The sequence below is a fragment of the Hyperoodon ampullatus genome (assembly GCF_949752795.1).
Source record: "Hyperoodon ampullatus genome assembly, chromosome: 3".
NCBI lineage: Eukaryota > Metazoa > Chordata > Mammalia > Artiodactyla > Ziphiidae > Hyperoodon > Hyperoodon ampullatus.
The window spans coordinates 65,795,052-65,816,083 of record NC_136916.1 but is presented as its reverse complement, the minus strand read 5'-3'; the positions used below and the strand labels follow the sequence as shown (position 1 = coordinate 65,816,083).

The following is a 21,032-nucleotide window of genomic DNA, read 5'->3' as shown; positions in this document are numbered from 1 at the left end:
GAAAATATGAACAGACCAATCATGAGTAATGAAGTTGAAACTGTGATTAAAAATCTTACAACAAACAAAAGTCCAGGACCAGATGGCTTCACAGCTGAATTCTATCAAACATTTAGAGAAAAGCTAACACCCATCCTTCTCAAACTCTTCCAAAATATTACAGAGGGAGGAACACTGCCAAACTCATTTAATGAGGCCACTATCACCCTGTTACCAAAACCAGACAAAGATATTACAAAAAAAGAAAATCACAGACCAATATCACTGATGAATATAGATGCAAAAATCCTCAACAAAATACTAGCAAACAGAATCCAAAGACACAATGAAAGGATCATACACCATGATCAAGTGGGATTTATCCCTGGGATGCAAGGATTCTTCAATATACACAAATCAATCAATGTGATACACCATATTAACAAGTTGAAGAATAAAAACCATATGATCATCTCAATAGATGAAGAAAAGCCTTCTGACAAAATTCAACACCCATTTATGATAAAAACTCTCCAGAAAGTGGGCATAGAGGGAACATACCTCAACATAATAAAGGCCATATACGACCAACCCACAGCAAACATCATTCTCAATGGTGAAAAACTGAAAGCATTTCCTCTAAGATCAGGAATGAGACAAGGATGTCCACTCTCACCACTATTATTCAACATACTTTTGGAAGTCCTAGCCACAGCAATCAGAGAAGAAAAAGAAATAAAAGGAATACAAATTGGGAAAGAAGAAGTAAAACTGTCACTGTCTGCAGATGACATGATACTATACACAGAGAATCCTAAAAATGCCACCAGAAAACTACTAGAGCTAATCAATGAATTTGGTAAAGTTGCAGGATATAAAATTAATGCACAGAAATCTCTTGCATTTCCTATACACTAATGATGAAAAATCTGAAAGAGAATTTATGGAAACACTCCCACTTACCATTGCAACAAAAAGAATAAAATACCTAGGAATAAACCTACCTAGGGAGACAAAAGACCTGTATTCAGAAAACTATAAGACACTGATGAAAGAAATTAAAGATGATACCAACAGATGGAGAGATATACCATGTTATTGGATTGGAAGAATCAACATTGTGAAAATGACTATACTACCCAAAGCAATCTACAGATTCAATGCAATCCCTATCAAGTTACCAATGGCATTTTTTACGGAACTAGAACAAATCATCTTAAAATTTGTATGGAGACACAAAACACCCCGAATAGCCAAAGCAGTCTTGAGGGAAAAAAACGGAGCTGGAGGAGTCAGACTCTGTAACTTCAGACTATACTACAAAGCTACAGTAATCAAGAAAATATGATACTGGCACAAAAACAGAAGCACAGATCAATGGAACAAGATAGAAAGCCCAGAGATAAACCCACGCACCTATAGTCAACTAATCTATGACAAAGGAGGCAAAGATATACAATGGAGAAAAGACAGTCGCTTCAATAAGTGGTGCTGGGAAAACTGGACAGCTACATGTAAAAGAATGAAATTAGAATATTCTCTAACACCATACACAGAAATAAACTCAAAATGGATTCGAGACCTAAATGTAAGACTGGACACTATAAAACTCTTAGAGGAAAATAGAGGAAGAACACTCTTTGACTTAAACCACAGCAAGAGCTTTTTTGATCCACCTCCTAGAGTAATGGAAATAAAAACAAAAATAAACAAATGGGACCTAATGAAACTTCAAAGCTATTGCACAGCAAAGGAAACCATATACAAGATGAAAAGACAACCCTCAGAATAGGAGAAAATATTTGCAAACGAATCAATGGACAAAGGATTACTCTCCAAAATTATATAGACAGCTCATGCAGCTCAATATTAAAGAAACAAACAACCCAATCCAAAAATGGGCAGAAGACCTAAACAGACATTTCTTCAAAGAAGACATACCGATGGCCAAGAAGCACATGAAAAGCTGCTCAACATCACTAATTATTAGAGAAATGCAAAGCAAAACTACAATGAGGTATCACCTCACACCAGGTAGAATGGGCATCATCAGAAAATCTACAAACAACAAATGCTGGAGAGGGTGCGGAGAAAAGGGAACCGTCTTGCACTGTTGGTGGGAATGTAAATTGATACAACCACTATGGAGAACATTATGGAGGTTCCTTAAAAAACTAAACATCATATGACCCAGCAATCCCACTACTGGGCGTATACCCAGAGAATACCATAATTCAAAAAGACACATGCACCCCAATGTTCATCGCAGCACTATTTACAATAGCCAGGTCATGGAAGCAACCTAAATGCCCATCGACAGATGAATGAATAAAGAAGTTGTGGTACATATATACAATGGAATATTACTCAGCCATAAAGAGGAATGAAATTGAGTCATTCGTTGAGACACTCATGGACCTAGAGACTGTCATACAGAGTGAAGTTAGTCAGAAAGAGAAAAACAAATATCGTATATTAACGCATTTATGTGGAACCTAGAAAAATGGTACAGATGAACCAGTTTGCAAGGCAAAGTTGAGACACATATGTAGAGAACAAACATATGGACACCAAGGGGAGAAAACCGCGGTGCATCGGGGATGGTGGTGTGCTGAATTGGGCGATTGGGATTGACATGTATACACTGATGTGTATAAAACTGATGACTAATAAGAACCTGCAGTATAAAGAAACAAACAAACAAACAAAAACTAATACTAAACTTTCTTTGGGTTATTTGTATGGAAGTATGTTAATATAAATGTTTCAGACATTACATGAAATTTCTAAAAATCTTATATGTTCTGGTATAATGCTATAAGTCATATTTCTAGTTATTACTTTAAAATGTATATCTCAGAAAAAAACTAAATTTCCTTGTCAACTGCAAAAAAAAAAACAACTAAATTTGAATTTTTTCTCAACAACTTTTTGTATGTGCCTATTCCTTTCAAAAGTTACTTTTTAAACAAAGCCAGCATGACCTATTCTGAATTATACTCAGGCCAAGTATCTTAATACTAAAATGGGAAGGAGAAAGACATGAGCAGAATTAAGTAGTCATCTAAAAACATAAACCTATAAATAATTTTAAGTCAATGCATTTTTAAAGATTCTGCAATAGCGATGATAAATAAATTTCATCTTAAAGACCAACTCCAAGCAAATGATTATAACTGTCTAAAGTACACTGTTAAGAGAATTCCTAAGGCTAAGTTCATTAAGCACAATTTCCCGTCTATCAGAGTGGTAGATGTTGCATAGAAAACATTATTATGATAGTTTCTTAATGCTAAAGAACATGTGATCAAATCACACACAAAGTGAATGATTTTGAGCAAGTTATTTAATTCTCACAGTCTCATTTCCTTCCTCTACAAAATAAGAAACTTAACTATATCAAAAGATTGCTATAAGAATAAAATGTTAAAATGAAATAACATATATAAAATGCTATGTTAAAAAGTGCTTTAAAGTGTAGAGAAATATACATTACAATTTTTTATTATTGGGGTTTATGACTCTTTAATATATTTACTCAGAATTCCGATAAGTTGTTCTTACCAAGTTAGCAGCACTCACATTTGAAATATCTGAAGGATTCATTTCACTTTCTATTCTTGCTTTCTCTTCTGAAAATTTGTCTTCACTTGCTTGCACAGGTGTGTCAGCTTGCTGAGTAACTGAAACACACTCTATATCAATGTGAACGGCAGGTATTTCAGAAGTTTGCACAGAATTGTCTTGTAAGAAACTACTGCCAGAGTTCTTGACATCATCCAGTGTACTCACTGTGAACTAACAAAACATATTACAGATTGAATCAGAGATAACAAAAAATACTCACCAACTTATTTCACTCTAGAAAACCTGATTCTGCTTAACCTATCAACTGTAAAGCAGCAACTGACTGACAGACGACTCAGTCATTTTTTGGTATGTTTCAAGTGTAAGAAGAGAAACCATTAAGCAGCCACAATTTTTATTTGCACATCTACTATGTTTAGGACACTGTCTGAAGTGCTTTAGCAAATTACTCAATGTACATTGTAATTACATTTTATTTTAGTAGGCTGATTCCTGATGAGTACCCTATATGCCTCACAAAAGAAATCTAGCCTCAAGTATAATACTCTGTCTTATATTCAAATAACTAAAGGTATTTACATGGTTTTAAATATCAAATGAAGGCACTTTTCACCAAGTATGTACTTCCAGGGCATTTTACTCAAAAACATTAAACTCGCTCTCTTTAGATAACATTAACACAGCCTTGAAGCATCTTTCATAAAGATCCACATAGCACATAATACCGAATCTCAGATCTAAAAGCGAAATACACCATAAAAAGTAGAGTGAGTATATGTCAGCATGCAGTTTCATCATGCAATTCATATTCTTTAGACTTCAATAGGCTCTCCATTCCCCTTTAGGAATATTTAACACATAACCAACAGAAACGTAAAAACCATTTAAACAAATACAACTTTTGCTGAAGTCAAATACATACCCATTTTTTAAAAACTTTCTAGTTTAGTGAATAGGAACAAGCCTTTATTTTCACTTTCTAACAGAGTACAGAAAGAATGGCGCTATGTTTTCCAGCTATATTCAGAGTAATGAACTCCAAAGAGAAGAACTAAAATCTAAAATTGTGAATTTAAAACTTACTCACATCACTACTTAAACATCAGATAAACAGTGCAGTGGCTATAAAAACCATAGTTTGATATAGTATTTATATAAATATTAAACTTGGCCAAGTCATATAAACTACTTTAAAAATCCTACTATTGGTTAGAACTTTAAAGTGTCCCAAAGTGTTCATTTTAGCATAAGCATTATTCAAATTGCATCACAATGTTTATATTGCTATCAACATTATCCATACATCAGTCACCATGGTTTATAATCTTCTCAGTAATATTTACATTAGCATTATTGATCTTCACAATATAGTCAACCCTGTTTATTAAGAAATCAATATCAACTTAAATAACAAAATCAAAGCTAAACTATAATGCTGAAAAATATGTAAAAATGCTAATTCCATTTTCAGAATGACAGTGGAGAAAACAATTATTAATATTAGCTTGGCCACCACAAGCAGTGAACTTTTATACTGAAATAATTTAACAATAATTACTCTAAAGTTCTATGTATAGACTATTTCTAAAACCTCAAAAAATCACATAAGTTTATTCATTACACAAAATCAGCATAATTTTAATACTGTTAAGTTTTATAGTTAAAATATAATACATGTACCAAGAATGCTAGATGTTAGTTAAGTGATATAAAAAGTGATTTCATCATCAAATTTACCTACATTTAAAAGTTTCTTAAAGTTTCACCCAACAACTATGTACTGATTACTTCCTGCGTATCTATGACTCTGCTCCATATTGTAGGAAATTAAAAGGCAACATAAGATAATGCCCACAAGGAGCTTTCAATCTCATGTGGGCACAAAACATACATACATTAAAGAGCTATAAAACATCAGGAACAATGTAGGATTAAGAGCCATTATCATTAAGGGAAAAAAACATGGAAGTTGAGTACAGTTTCTAATAAAAATAAATATCCTACAGGTAAAAGGAGAGAATTTTAAAAGGCAGATACTACTCTGGACTGAGAAATATGACAACTATTTTACAACTTTTTTACTTAGTCCCTGTACCTTATCAAAGAATCTCTCTTTTATTTCATTAGTCATTTTACATAAAATCATACTAACTGAACGTAAATCTTTCTGTAAACAAATATCTTTTAAAAATGCATTGCTGGGGGCTTCCCTGGTGGCGCAGTGGTTGAGAGTCCGCCTGCTGATGCAGGGGACACAGGTTCATGTCCTGGTCCGGGAAGATCCCACATGCTGCGGAGCAGCTGGGCCCGTGAGCCATGGCCGCTGAGCCTGCGCGTCCGGAGCCTGTGCTCCGCAACGGGAGAGGCCACAACAGTGAGAGGCTCGCGTACCGCAAAAAAAAAAAAAAAAAAAAAAAATGCATTGCTGGGACTTCCCTGGTGGTCCGGTGGTTAAGACTCCATGCTTCCAACGCAGGGGGTGCAGGTTCAATCCCTGGTCTGGGAACTAAGATCCCACATGCCATACAGGGTGGCCAAAAATAATAATAATAATAATAATAAAATAATTTTTTTTTTAAGTCCTGTTTTTTTTAAAAAATGCCTTGCTTAACTGAGTAAGTAAAATAAACTTCAAATGGACTGACAGAAGAGTACTGGGAATATTAACTTTAAAGAATGATTTAAATATAAATCACTCTATACTCGAATTGTAGGAAGTAAAAGTAGAGTAAGTGAAAAATTATTCTACTTTAATCACCATTTAAAATAACATTACAAATGAAGCAGGAGGACAACATTTTTACCACGTAATCAAAGTTAACAAACTTGGGCAAATTGATATGATATGCCTTTAAATGTGAGGCTAAGAACAATCACTTTATTTCTGTCAAAAATGTATAAGCTAAAGTGAATAATGAATAAACAAACTGAAGAACACTGTACAAAAAACCCATAATGTAAACTTCAAAAATATTAATGTCATGAAAGACAAAGACAGGCTGAGTAACTGTCCCTGGTGAAAGATATTAAAGAAACAAAGCCAAATACAATGTGTGATTCTAGATTGGATCATGCATCATGGAAAAAAATTCTATGAAGAAATTATTGGGACAACTGGAAATTTTTAAATACAGACTATAAATTAGATAACAATATTATATAAATGTCAAATTCCCCAAATTTTTTAATTATAGTGTGGTTATGTAAGAGTTTCTTTGTTCTTTAGAGATATATGCTATAGCATTTAAAGGTGAATGGTTACGATGTTTGCACATTACTCTCAAATGTTTAGCATACAGTATGAGTGTGTGATATGTAAACAGAGAAAAAAATGTGGCAAAATGTTAATCTGTTAATCTACGAAAAGGGTACAGGAGATTTCATTATTCTATTCTTGCAACTTTTCTGTAGATCTGAAATTTTTCACAATAAAAAGTAAAAAATGAAGTAGAAAACTTAAGACATTCCAACATACGTATATATACCCTTTATAAAAAAGCAATAAAAGGATTTTCAGAATGTACTACCTGGGTTCTCTCTGCAAGAGGATGATCACATGAGTGTAATGAGTCTTTGAGCCGAGATTCTATAGTATTAGAAGGTCCACCTCCAACAAATTCACCTTTCTGAATACTTTTGTCAGGTAAAAGACGTACATTTTCTTTATCACTGTCATCCTTTGACCTTAATGCTTCTGTAGGTAATGAAACTTTTGGCATCACTGCTGTTGATCGTGAACGAACAGGCCTTCCTCGCTGAACAGTTTCCCATCCTTCAGCATCTTTCCGTTCTATGCAATTGAGGGAAGAAAATAAATCAAGATTTCATTGATGATAAACATTTTCAAAAACCTACAAAATAACATTTGCCAATCTAATTCCCATTAAGTATAACTAAAATATAAACATGACACTAATTACGATGCAAAGTGTATTGTGCACAAGTGTGTGTGTATTCTCTAGTCCCTACAACCACACTGTGGGGTAGGTATAATTATCCCTATCTTACAAATGATAAAACTGAGACTAAGACTGACCTAAGACCCTGGAACTTCCCTGGTGGTCCAGTGGTAAAGAATTCGCCTTATAATGCAGGGGACATGGGTTCGATCCCTGGTCCCACATGCTGCGGGGCAACTAAGCCAGAGCACAACAACTACTGAGTTCACACGCCTCACCTAGAGAGCCTGCATGCCGCAAACTACAGAGCCCACGCACCCTGGAGCCTGTGCGCCACAACTAGAGAGAAACGCGTGTGCCACAACGAAAGATCCCACATGCCTCAATGAAGACCCAGCGTGCCGCAACTAAGACCCAATGCAGCCAAAAATAAAATAAATAAATAAGAAATAAATCCTTAAAAAACAAAAAATACTGACCTAAGTCCCCATAGTCAGAAAGTAATAACATTTATATTGTGTATACTATGTGCTAGCACTGTTCTAAGTGCCTTAGATGTAACTCTTTTAAATAAACCCTCTTAGAGGGTTCACAACAACCCTCTAAGATCAGTACTATCATTCCCATATTACCAGTGAAGAAACTGAGACAAAGAGAGGTTGAGTAATTTACCCAAGGTCACACACTTAGTAAAGGTAAAGCCAAGATGTAAGTCTAGGCAAATTGGTTCTGATGTCCATAGCCCAATGAATATGTAAAAACTACCTCCCCTTCTTTTAGAATCCAAACATAGGCCTTGGTCCAAAATCCACGTTCTTTTTCCCCTGTCTCAGTACTAATAGTATACACTGACTTAGGAAAAAGAGGTAAAAAACTATTTTAATGATCATAAGATTATAGTGTTAAATGAATGAACCCTCAATGATCTAGTCCAGTATTTCACCATACACATAAGAAAATGAGGGCCAGTATCCAAAGTCATAGAGCAAACTAGCCTAAAATAAATAAGAAGCTTCTACCAAAATGTTTCAAAATTTCACAACCTGAGATATATATGTATACAGTGACAGCCACAATTTTTCAAATTTTATAGGCTAATTGTAATCTGTCAAAATTAGTACAAAGACTTCCAGTTCTGGCCAAGATGGAGTAGCCTCACCTTCATTTCCACATCCTCCTATTTACAACTAAAAACTCTGGAAAAAAAAGATACAAAATAAGCACAGGACGATTTTAAGATAGAAAGTAGTAGGCAGACTGCCTAGTGACCCTGGGAATTGAAAAGCAGCACAGCAGTGAGTTCTCTGTTTTTGTTTATTGCTGACAGGATGCTATAAAAGCCTCCAATCCAGAAGGACCAACTGACATAGACAAAACAGGCGTCAGCAAAACTTGTTTTGCCAAGCCAAAGGACAGAGAAAATGATGGCCTAAGAAAACAGAAAACCATTTTGGCAATATTCCTTCTATTCTAGCCAAACGTCAGTGGAAACTTTCCACCCCATAGTTTCAATAGGGGTAAGCAGAGAGCTGAACTTCCGTTGCCCACCTGGCAGAAGCAGATGGTGGTCCAATTCCCTCACCAAAACAATGTCAGCAAAGGTGAACAGTGAGCTGAGCTTTTACTTCCAATTGGCATTAATAACACTAAACAAAGCGGTAGGAACCGTACTTACTCAGCACTCCACTTTCCCTCACACCTAGTGTCAGTGGGAAGCTGAACTTCCACACCCACCAAGCAGCAGTGAGACTTAATGAGGTAGTGAAAGTCAGAACTGGTAGACACTGACCTAGTCAGCTAGCTGGGAGGGAGTCCGGGAAAAAGTCTGGAACTGCCTAAGAGGCAAGAGACCATTGTTTCAGAGTGTGCAAGGAGAAGGGATTCAGAGCACCGCCTAAATGAGCTCCAGAGATGGGCGTGAGCCATGGCTATCAGCACGGACACCAGAGAAGGGCGTGAAACACTAAGGCTGCTGCTGAAGCCACCAAGAAACCTGTGTGCAAGCACAGGTCACTATCCACACCTCCCCTTGGGAGAGCCTGTGCAGCCTGCCACTGCCAGGGTCCCATGATACAGGGACAGCATACCCGGGAGAACACACGGCATGCCTCAGGCTGCTGCAACGTCACAGTGGCCTATGCCGCTGCAGGCTCGAGCCGCATACCATACACCTCCCTCCCCCCAGACTGAGTGAGCCAGAGTCACCTAATCAGCTGCTACTTTAACCCCGTCATATCTGAGTGAAGAAGAGATGCCCTCAGGTGACCTACACACAGAGGCAGGGCCAAATCCAAAGCTGAACCCCAGGAGCGGTGTGAACAAGAAGAGAAAGGGAAATTTCTCCCAGCAGCCTCAGGAGCTGAGCATTAAATCTTCACAATCAACTTGATGTACCCTGCACCTGTGGAATGCCTGAATAGACAAGGAATCATCCCAAAATTGAGGCGGCAGAATCTGGGAGAACTGTAGACTTGGGGATTACTTTCTGCAAATAATTTGTTTCTGGTTATATGTTTATCTTACTTTAGTATTTAGAGTTTATTAACATTAGTAGAATTGTTTATTCATTTGGTTGCTCTCTTACTTTTTTTTAATATATAGATATAGATATAGATCTTTTTCTCTTCTTGTGAGTGTGTATGTGTATGCTTCTTTGTATGATTTTGTCTGTATAGCTTTGCTTTTACCATTTGTCCTAGGGTTCGGGCTGTCCGTGTTTGTTTTTTTTTTTAAGTATATTTTTTAGTTTTTAGTGCTTGCTATCATTGGTGGATGTGTTTTTCAGTTTGGTTGCTCTCTTCTTTCCATCTTTTTTTTCTTTTATTACTTTTTAATAATTATTTTTCATTTTTGATTTTAATAAATTTATTTTTATTCTATTTTTTCTTTCTTTCTTTTTTCTCCCTTTTCTTCTGAGTCGTGTGGCTGACAGGGTCTTGGCGCTCCAACCAGGTTTCATGCCTGTGCCTCTGAGGTGGGAGAGCTGAGTCCAGGACATTGGTCCACCAGAGACCTCCCGGCTCCACGATATTTCAAATGGCGAAAGCAATCCCAGAGATCTCCATCTCAACTCTAACACCTAGCTCCACTCAAAGACCAGCAAGCTACAGTGCTGGACACCCTATGCCAAACAACTAGCAAGACAGGAACACAACCCCACGCATTAGCAGAGAGGCTGCCTCCTATCATGATAAGGTCACAGACACGCCAAAACACACCACAGGACATGGTTCTGCATACCAGAAAGACAAGATCCAGCCTCATGAACCAGAAAACAGGCACCAGACCCCTGCACCAGGAAGCCTACACAACCCACTGGGGGCAGACAACAAAAGAAACGGGAACTACGAACTTGCACCCTGCTAAAAGGAGACCCCAAACACAGTAAGTCAAGCAAAGTGAGAAGACAGAGAAATACACAGCAGATGAAGGAGCAAGGTAAAAACACATCAGACCAAACAAATGAAGAGGAAATAGGCTGTCTACCTGAAAAAGAATTCAGAATAATGATAGTAAAGATGATTCAAAATCTTGGAAACAGAATGGAGAAAATACAAGAAAACTTTAACAAGGAACTAGAAGAACTGAAGAGCAAACAAAAAATGAAAAACAACACAATAAATGAAATTAAAAATTATCTAGAAGGAAACAATAGCCAAAAAAACTGAGGCAGAAGAATGGATAAGTGACCTGGAAGATAAAATAGTGCAAATAACAATTGCATAACAGAATAAGGAGAAAAGAATGAAAAGAATTGAGGACAGGCTCAGAGACTTCTGGGAAAACATTAAACACACCAACATTAGAATTATAGGGTTCCCAGAAGAAAAAGAGAAAAAGAAAGGGACTGAGAAAATATTTGAAGAGATTATAGTTGAAAACTTTTCAAATATGGAAAAGGAAAGAGTCAATCAAATCCAGGAAGAGCAGAGAGTCCCATACAGGATAAATACAAGGAGAAACGTGCCAAGACACATACTAATCAAACTATCAATAATTAAATACAAAGAACAAATATTAAAAGCAGCAAGGGAAAAACTACAAATAACATACTAGGGAATCACCATAAGGTTAACAGCTGATCTTTCAGCAGAAACTCTACAAGCCAGAAGGCAGTGGCAGGACATATTTAAAGTGATGAAAGGGAAAAACCTACAACCAAGATTACTCTACCCAGCAAAGATGTCATTCAGATTCGATGGAGAAATTAAAACCTTTACAGACAAGCAAAAGATAAGAGAATTCAGCACCACCAAACCAGCTTTACAACAAATGCTAAAGGAACTTCTCTAGGCAGGAAACACAAGAGAAAGAAAAGACCTACAAAAACAAACCCAAAACAATTAACAAAATGGTAAAAGGAACATACATATCGATAACTACCATAAATGTAAATGCATTAAATGCTCCAACCAAAACACAGGCTGGCTGAATGGATAGAAAAGCAAGACCCGTATATATGCTGCCTACAAGAGATCCACTTCAGAACCACGAACACATACAGACTGAAAGTGAGGGGATAGACAATGATATTCCATGCAAATGGAAATCAAAAGAAGGCTGGAATAGCAATTCTCATATCAGACAAAATAGACTTTAAAATAGACTATTACCACTACATCATGATTAAGGGATTGATCCAAGAAGAAGATATAACAATGGTAAATATTTATGCACCCAACATAGGAGCACCTCAATACAAAAGGCAAATACTATCAGCCATAAAAGGGGAAATTGACAGCAACACAATCATACTAGGGGACTTTAACACCCCACTTTCACCAATGGACAGATCATCGAAATGAAAATAAATAAGGAAACACAAGCTGTAAATGACACATTAAAAAAGATGGACTTAATTGATATTTATAGGACATTCCATTAAGAAACAACAGCATACACTTTCTTCTCAAGTGCTCATGGAATATTCTCCAGGATATATCATATCTTGGGTCACAAATCAAGCCTTGGTAAATTTAAGAAAATTGAAACCATATCAAGTATCTTTTCCGACCACAATGCTATGAGACTAGATATCAATTACAGGAAAAGATTGGTAAAAATTACAAACACATGGAGGCTAAACAATACACTACTTAATAGCCACGACATCACTGAAGAAGTCAAAGAGGAAATCAAAAAATACCTAGAAACAAATGACAATGAAAACACGAGAACCCAAAACCTTTGGAATACAGCAAAAGCAGTTCTAAGAGGGAAGTTTATAGCAATACAGTCCTACCTTAAGAAACAAGAAACATCTCAAATACACAACCTAAACTTACACCTAAAGCAATTAGAGAAAGAAGAACAAAAAAACCCCAAAGTTACTAGAAGGAAAGAAATCATAAAGATCAGATCAGGAATAAATGAAGAAGAAATGAAGGAAATGATAACAAAGATCAATAAAACTACAAGTTGGGTCTTTGAGAAGATAAAAAAAAATTGATAATCCATTACCCAGAGTCATCAAGAAAAAAACAGAAGACTCAAAACAATAGAAATAGAAATGAAAAAGGAGAAGTAACAACCAACACTGCAGAAATACAAAGGATCATGAGAGATTACTAAAAGCAACTATATGCCAATAAAATGGAAAACCTGGAAGAAATAGACAAATTCTTAGAAATGCACAACTGCTAAGACTGAACCAGGAAAAAATAGAAAATATGAACAGTCCAATCACAAGCACTGAAATTGAATCTGTGATTAAAAATCTTCCAACAAACAAAAGCCCAGGACCAGATGGATTCACAGGCAAATTCTATCAAACATTTAGAGAAGAGTTAACACCTATCCTTCTCAAACGCTTCCAAAATATAGCAGAGGGAAGAACACTCCCCAACTCATTCTATGAGGCCACTATCACCCTGACACCAAAACCAGACAAGGATATCACAAAGAAAGAAAACTGCAGGCCAATATCACTGTTGAACATAGATGCAAAAATCCTGAACAAAATACTAGCAAATAGAATCCAACAGCATATTAAAAGGATCATACACTATGATCAAGTGGGGTTTATCCCAGGAATGCAAGGATTCTTCAATATACGCAAATCAATCAACGTGATACACCATATTAACAAACTGAAGGAGAAAAACCATATGATCATCTCAATAGATGCAGAAAAAGCTTTCGACAAAATTCAACACCCATTTATGATAAAAACCCTGCAGAAAGTAGGCATAGAGGGAACGTACCTCAACAAAATAAAGGCCATATATGACAAACCCACAGCCAACGTCATTCTCAATGGTGAAAAACTGAAACCATTTCCACTATGATCAGGAACAAGACAAGGTTGCCCACTCTCACCACTATTATTTAACATAGTTTTGGAAGTTTTAGCCACAGCAATCAGAGAAGCAAAAGAAATAAAAGGAATCCAAACTGGAAAAGAAGAAGTAAAACTGTCACTGTTTGCAGATGACATGATACTATACATAGGGAATCCTAAAGATGCTACCAGAAAACTACTAGAGCTAATCAATGAATTTGGTAAAGTTGCAGGAAACAAAATTAATGTACAGAAATCTCTTGCATTCCTATACACTAATGATGAAAAATCTGAAAGTGAAATTAAGAGAACACTCCCATTTAACATTGCAACAAAAACAATAAAATATCTAGGAATAAACCTACCTAAGGAGACAAAAGATCTGTGTGCAGAAAATTATAAGACACTGATGAAAGAAATTAAAGATGATACAAATAGATGGAGAGATGTACCATGTTCTTGGATTGGAAGAATCAACATTGTGAAAATGACTCTAGTACCCAAAGCAATCTACAGATTCAATGCAATCCTTATCAAACTACCACTGGCATTTTTCACAGAACTAGAACCAAAAATTTCACAATTCGTATGGAAACACAAAAGACTCTGAACAGTCAAAGCAGTATTGAGAAAGAGAAATGGAGCTGGAGGAATCAGACTCCCTGACTTCCTACTATACTACAAAGCTACAGTAATCAAGACAGTATGGTACTGGCAGAAAAACAGAAATATAGATCAATGGAACAGGACAGAAAGCTCAGAGATAAACCCACGCACATATGGTCACCTTATGAGAAAGGAGGCAAGAGTATACAATGTAGGAAAGACTGCCTCTTCAATAAGTGGTGCTTGGAAAACTGGACAGCTACATGTAAAAGAATGAAATTAGAACACTCCCTAACACCATACACAGAAATAAACTCAAAATGGATTAAAGACCTAAATGTAAGGCCAGACACTTTAAAACTCTTAGAGGAAAACATAGGCAGAACACTCTATAACATAAATCAGAGCAAGATCCTTTTTGACCCACCTCCTAGAGAAATGGAAATAAAAACAAAAATAAAGAAATGGGACCTCAGGATACTTAAAAGCTTTTTTGCACAGCAAAGGAAAACATAAAGAAGATGAAAAGACAACCCTCACAATGGGAGAAAATATTTACAAATGAAGCAACTGACAAAGGATTAATCTCCAAAATTTATAAGCAGCTCATGCGGCTCAATAACAAAAAAACAAACAACCCAATCCAAAAATGGGCAGAAGACCTAAATAGACATTTCTCCAAAGAAGACATACAGATTGCCAACAAACGCATGAAAGGATGCTCAACATCCCTAATCATTAGATAAATACAAATCAAAACTCCAATGAGGTATCACCTCACACCAGTCAGAATGGCCATCATCAAAAAATCTACAAACAATAAATACTGGAGAGGGTGTGGAGAAAAGGGAACACTCTTGCACTGTTGGTGGGAATGTAAATTGATACAACCACTATGGAGAACAATATGGAGGTTCCTTAAAAATCTAAAAATAGAACTACCATATGACCCAGCAATCCCACTACTGGGCATATACCCTGAAAAAACCATAATTCCAAAAGAGTCATGTACCACAATGTTCACTGCAGCACTATTTACAATAGGCAGAACAAGGAAGCAACCTAAGGTCCATCAACAGATGAATGGATAAAGAAGATGTGGCACATATATACAATGGAATATTACTCAGCCATAGAAAGAAATGAAACTGAGTTATTTGTAGTGATGTGGATGGACCTAGAGTCGGTCATACAGAGTGAAGTAAGTCAGGAAGAGAAAAAGAAATATCGTATGCTTACTCATATATATAGAATTTAAAGGAAAAGAAAGAAAATGGTTCTGATGAACCTAGGGGCAGGACAGGAATGAAAACACAGACAGAGAATGGACTTGAGGACACAGGGAAGGGAAAGGTCAGCTGAGACAAAGTGAGAGAATAACACTGACATATATACACTACCAAATGTAAAATAGATAGCTAGTGGGAAGCAGCTGCACAGGACAGGGAGATCAGCTTTTTTTTTGAAACCATCTAGAGAGGTGGGATATGGAGGGTGGGAATGAGATGCAAGAGGGAGGGTATATGGGGATATACGTATGCATATAGTGATACAACAGAAAGTAACACAACATTGTAAAGCAATTATACTCCCATGAAGATATTAAAGGAAAAAAGAAAAAGAAGGAAAAAAAAGCCCTGGAATAATCCCAACCTGACTGTGATTTGTTATCATTTTTATTTATCGCTGTATTTAATTCACTAATATGTCGTTCAATGTTCAAGAGAAAATGTTTTACTATAATATCCTTTTTAGGTTTTGATATTAAGGTTATAAAATGATCTCTCTTTTATTCTGAGGAAGAGTTTCTTTAAGATTGAATGTATCTTTACCTAAAATGTTTGGGAGAATTCACAGGTGAAGCCATTTTGACCTGGAATTTTCTTTGTGAAAAAATGTTTCATTATTAACTCACATTTTTTTAATACTTATACGTTCCTTCAAGTTTTTCTAATTCTTGCTATGCAACTTTTGTTATGTTTTTCAAGTTATTTGTTAATTTCTTCTAAATTTCTAAATTTAGTGTATAATATTGCTCATAATTTCTTTTTAATATTTTTGCAATCTGTGCCAATGCCCCTGTTTCATTCCTGGTGCTAGGCCTTGTCTCCTCCTTTTCTTGGTATTACTAGAAGTCTGTTAATTTTATTGGTCTATTTGAAGAACTACATTTTGGCTTTGTTAATTTTTCTCTATTCTCACCTGTATTTTTCCTTCCCTATTCCTTGGGTCTAGCTTGTTGTTTTCTAACTTCTTGAGATGGACAGAGTATGGATTTTAGGTTTTCCTCCTTTCTAATTGGTGTAATTGAGGCTAGAAATTTTCCTCAAAGCATAGCTTTACCCTAATCCCAAGGATTTTAAATGTTCATTTTTATTCAACTGACATTTTCTAATTTTCAGTGTGATTTCTTCCCTGACTCATGGATTATTCAGATATATATTCCAAAATTCCAAAAATCTGAGAATTGTACAGCTATCTTTTTGTAATTAATTTCTAACTTCATTCCACTGTGTTAAGACAGGCAGAATAAGTTCAATCATCTGAAAGTTGTTGAAACTTGTTTAATGTGTCAATTTTGGTAAATATTTGGTAAATATTCCATGTGTGCTTGAATATGTATTTGGACTTACAGCCATGACAAAGTAGCCTGTATTAAAATCAATCTTCTTCCTGCCAAACAGAACTACAGGAGCTAGACGAAATATATAAATGAATTGTTTAAAGGCATTGGAAAGCAACCAGTATAGGCAAGATTTGAGGAACTACAATTCCTGAGAATAGAGACAAGAACATGAGATCCACATTCACCCTAGAATTTTCCTTGAAGACTGCTGGAATTCACAGTGTAGGAAAGTGAGTTCTAGCAGAAACCAGCAGTCCTATCTAGCTAAGACAGATATTGGAGTTCGATGAGTCTAAAGCAACTGGGGCTTCAGGGGAAAAAATCTTGGAGAGGGGGAAACTGCGGAAAGTAAGCCAAAAGAATCTGCATTCAATCTTCCCCTAAGAAGTCTGACAACTGCTAAGCTTTGCATATACAGGGCAAGATTCCAAGACACCCAGCAGAAAACAGCAGCTGGGATGCTAATGAACGAAGCAGATATTGTAGCAACTGTATGGTGCTGAGGAAACAAAAGTTGGAATTCAGGAATGAAGTGGTCTTGGCAAGCACCCCAGATTTTCAGTTGACACCCCAAAAGGAACAAGAAAAAACTAAAACACATCAACTTTAAAAAAACCTCAAGCCAAACCTTGACAGGATTAAGGTGTTCTGCTTGTTCTCTACCTTTCTGCCATAAAAAACTATATATTTTTAGAAGAAGCCTCTATAACTTTTAGTATACAATATTAAACATTCAATTAAATATGAGGCATCCTAATCAAAAAGAGTAAAATAACTCTAAACTGCCCCCAAAATGTTTTTTAAACTAACAAACTCACAGATGGTTCAAACATTTTACTTTTCAGACACAGATTTTTAAAATAGCTATTATTAATATGTTCAAGAAAATATGGATTAGACATACAGAACAGAGGATGAGTAGAATGACCAGAAGACATATCAGTAAAAAGTTTCCATATTGAAGCATCAAAAGGGAAAAAAATGGGAAAAAAAGCATTAGTTGTTAGACATATCAATTATATCAAGTTCATTAATCAGGTTGTTTAGATATTTTTGATCTTTACTGATCTTTATCTACAGGTGCTATCATTTGAGACAGTTATGGTAAAATCTCCCAGTGTAAATACAGAGTTTTTTTCAGTTTTTCCTTTCAGTCCTGTCAGGGTTTGCTTTATATGTTTTAAAGATATGTTATGTACATATAAATTTAGAATTACTTTATCTCTCTGTTGAAATGACCCTTTAATAATTTTTTAAAATCTCTCTTTAAAATGTTGCTTGGCTATTCTTATTTCGTCTGGTAACAATACTAGCTTTGATTTGAATGGGGTATGTATAGAATATCTTTCACTGTCTTTTTCTTTTGACTTTTCTACATCTTAATATTGAAGGTGTATCTCTTATAAGCAGAATACAATTGGGCTTTATTTTTTAAAGTTTTATAATCTTCTTTTTTAAAATTTAATATTTAGACCATTTACATTTAACATAGGGATTGATACATTTGCATTTACTTCTATTACATTATAATTCTTTTTTTGATTTGTCTTATCTGTTTTGTGTTCCTTTTTCCCTCTTCTCTTGCTTTCTTTTGGATTGATCAAAAAGATTATTAGTTGAACATTCTTTTATTCTTCTTTGTGGTTTTCCTGAATTTATAACACAGCGTTGACTTATGTCTAATGCAAATGAGCACTTTTGTAACTTCTTAGACAATGCTAGAACCTAGAAAATATAAACTCCATTTATTCCTCTCTTATCTTTTGGGTTACTGTCATAAATTTTCATTCCACATATATGTCAAGCTCCACAAGACATTGTTTCACACAGTCAATACACATTTAAGGTTATCTGCATGTTTATTCCTTCTAGTATTTTTCATTCCTTCATGCATTTCTGGGATGCTATCTGGGATCATTTTCCTGCCATCTGAAGAACTCTGTGGTGTTTCTTTTAGTGTAGGTCTGATTACAAATTCTCTCAATTTTTATTCATCTAGAACTACCTTTATTTCACCTTCATTTTTGAAGGTTATTTTTGCTGGATGCAGAATTCTGTCTCACCAGTTATTTTCTTTCAGTACCTTAAAGATCTCATTCCACTGCCATCTGGCTTTCATCAAGCTATAAGTTGACTCTTGCTCATTTGAAAAGTCTTTTTTTTTAAAAAAGCTGTGACTACTAGCAAAGATTTTCTCTTTCTTTGATTTTTAGTATTTTTATTATATTGCATCTAGATGAGATTTGTTTTGTATTTTTCCTACTTAGAATTTATAGTGGTTCTTGAATATAAGACAATACCTTTTGACAGTTTGGGGAAATCTTCAGTGATTACCTCCTCAAAGGTTGCTTTTGTACCATTCATTCCATCCCTTCAGACTCCACTTACAGGTGTGCCTCTCATGCTCTTCTCTGCATTCTCCTCTCTCTCTTTTCTCTCCATGATATAGCCTCAGTATTTTCTACTGACTTAGAATTAATTCAATCCCAACTCTCCTAAATTTTAAATCTCTTGTGAGTGTGGGTAAACACATTAGTTGTTTTAAGAATTTCATTTATCTTCCTGGATTCCTCCCTTCCAGGGCACTGTGACCATAAAAAATTCTGGACTGGCTGCTATCTAGACATGTACACAGCAATCATCCTGGGATCACCACCACAGAATTATTACCTTTGCCTCTTCTCTGTACTGGCTCCCTCTGGTAGTGATAGTGTCCATAGAGTTAAAAATCTTTTGAGACCTAGAATGTTTGAAAACGTCTTTAATCTACTCTCACATCTAATGGATAATTTGGCTGGACATAGGATTTTAGTTTAGAAATTATTTTCCTCCAGAATTTTGAAGACATCGCTCAATTTTCTTGTGGCTTCCAGTGATAATTCTGCAAAAGCAGGTGTCATTCTGATTCTTGGTCATTTGTATATAAACTGATTCTTTTCTCTAACTTTTTAGAGCCTCTCATCATCTGTAATACTCATAAATTTCCCAACATGTTTTGATGTCACTGCATTTTCATCCATTATAGTGGGCACTTAATGGGCCCTTTTGGTTAAAAACTTATTATCTTTCTGTTAAACAAAATTTCCTTTAATTATTTCATGACTTCTTCCTTTTCCTTTATCTTTCTATAATCCATGTTATTCAAACAGTGGATAGTCCCAGTATCTATTTTTATATAATAAGCCTAAAACTTAGCATCTTAAAATACTAACCATGTTATTTCCATGCAATTCTTTGAGTCAGGAATCTGAAGAGTACTCAGTTGGGCGGGGGGAGGTGTAGGAGGGGGCTCATCTCATCTCCATATGGTGTCAGCTAGGGTGGTTCAACTGAGACCAGAGAATTCATGATAGCTTCACCACATGCCCAAAGCTTTCATACTAGTTACTGGCTGAGACTAAGTTCTTCTTCTCCTGGCCACTTTCTCTTCACATGGTCTCTCATTATTCAGCAGCCTATCTTGGGCTTCTTTACATGGTAGCTGGCTTCCAACAAGGAGAAAATTGAAGCTGCAAGCCCTCTTACCAGCTAGGTTGGGAATTCACCGAACCTCACTCTAGATACATTCTATTGATCATATCAAGTCACAGGACCAACCAAGGATTTAAGGCGAGGGAAAACAGAATCTACCACTTGATAGTGGAAGTGGCATGCATGCACAGGGATGAGAGAAACCGTTCACACCCATCTTTGCAGACAATCTACCACAGTCCACAATCTGGCTTCAGACTGCCTAAGTCTTCCAAGACTACCAGACATTCATCAATTAGAGAATCAGCCTTGAAGACCAATATCTCATGATCTATATCAGATTTGGATGTGTTCCTCAGGTGTGGGTTCTCTTGATCTGGAAACCTAGCAGTTTAAGTAGAAGAGGGCTTGAAGTGGAAGCGACATTGAGGAATCTCAACATTATCTTTATCCATAGTCTTCTACTTAGTCTCGTTGTTTGCAATACAGTACCCTCACCTTCCAATGTGTTTGGTATCCCTCAGGTCAAATACCATCTTTTGTACCTTCTCTAGAAACTAAACCTCCAATATTCTGTAGGGTG

At 35.9% G+C, this 21,032-nt stretch overlaps 1 protein-coding gene across 2 annotated transcripts in view; it reads right to left on the bottom strand.

Annotated features, from left to right (window-relative positions):
* SCAPER (S-phase cyclin A associated protein in the ER) overlaps positions 1 to 21,032 on the bottom strand; it is a gene marked incomplete at both ends in the record, with an annotated part of 359,493 nt that overhangs the window by 321,976 nt on the left and 16,485 nt on the right. The window contains 2 exons of one of the 2 annotated variants that reach the window (XM_079700316.1): positions 3,544 to 3,777; positions 7,095 to 7,357. In XM_079700316.1, the coding sequence (XP_079556442.1) occupies positions 3,544 to 3,777; positions 7,095 to 7,357 (497 nt within the window). The remainder of the gene's footprint in view (positions 1 to 3,543; positions 3,778 to 7,094; positions 7,358 to 21,032) is intronic. The other variant, XM_079700317.1, reaches the window with a different exon arrangement.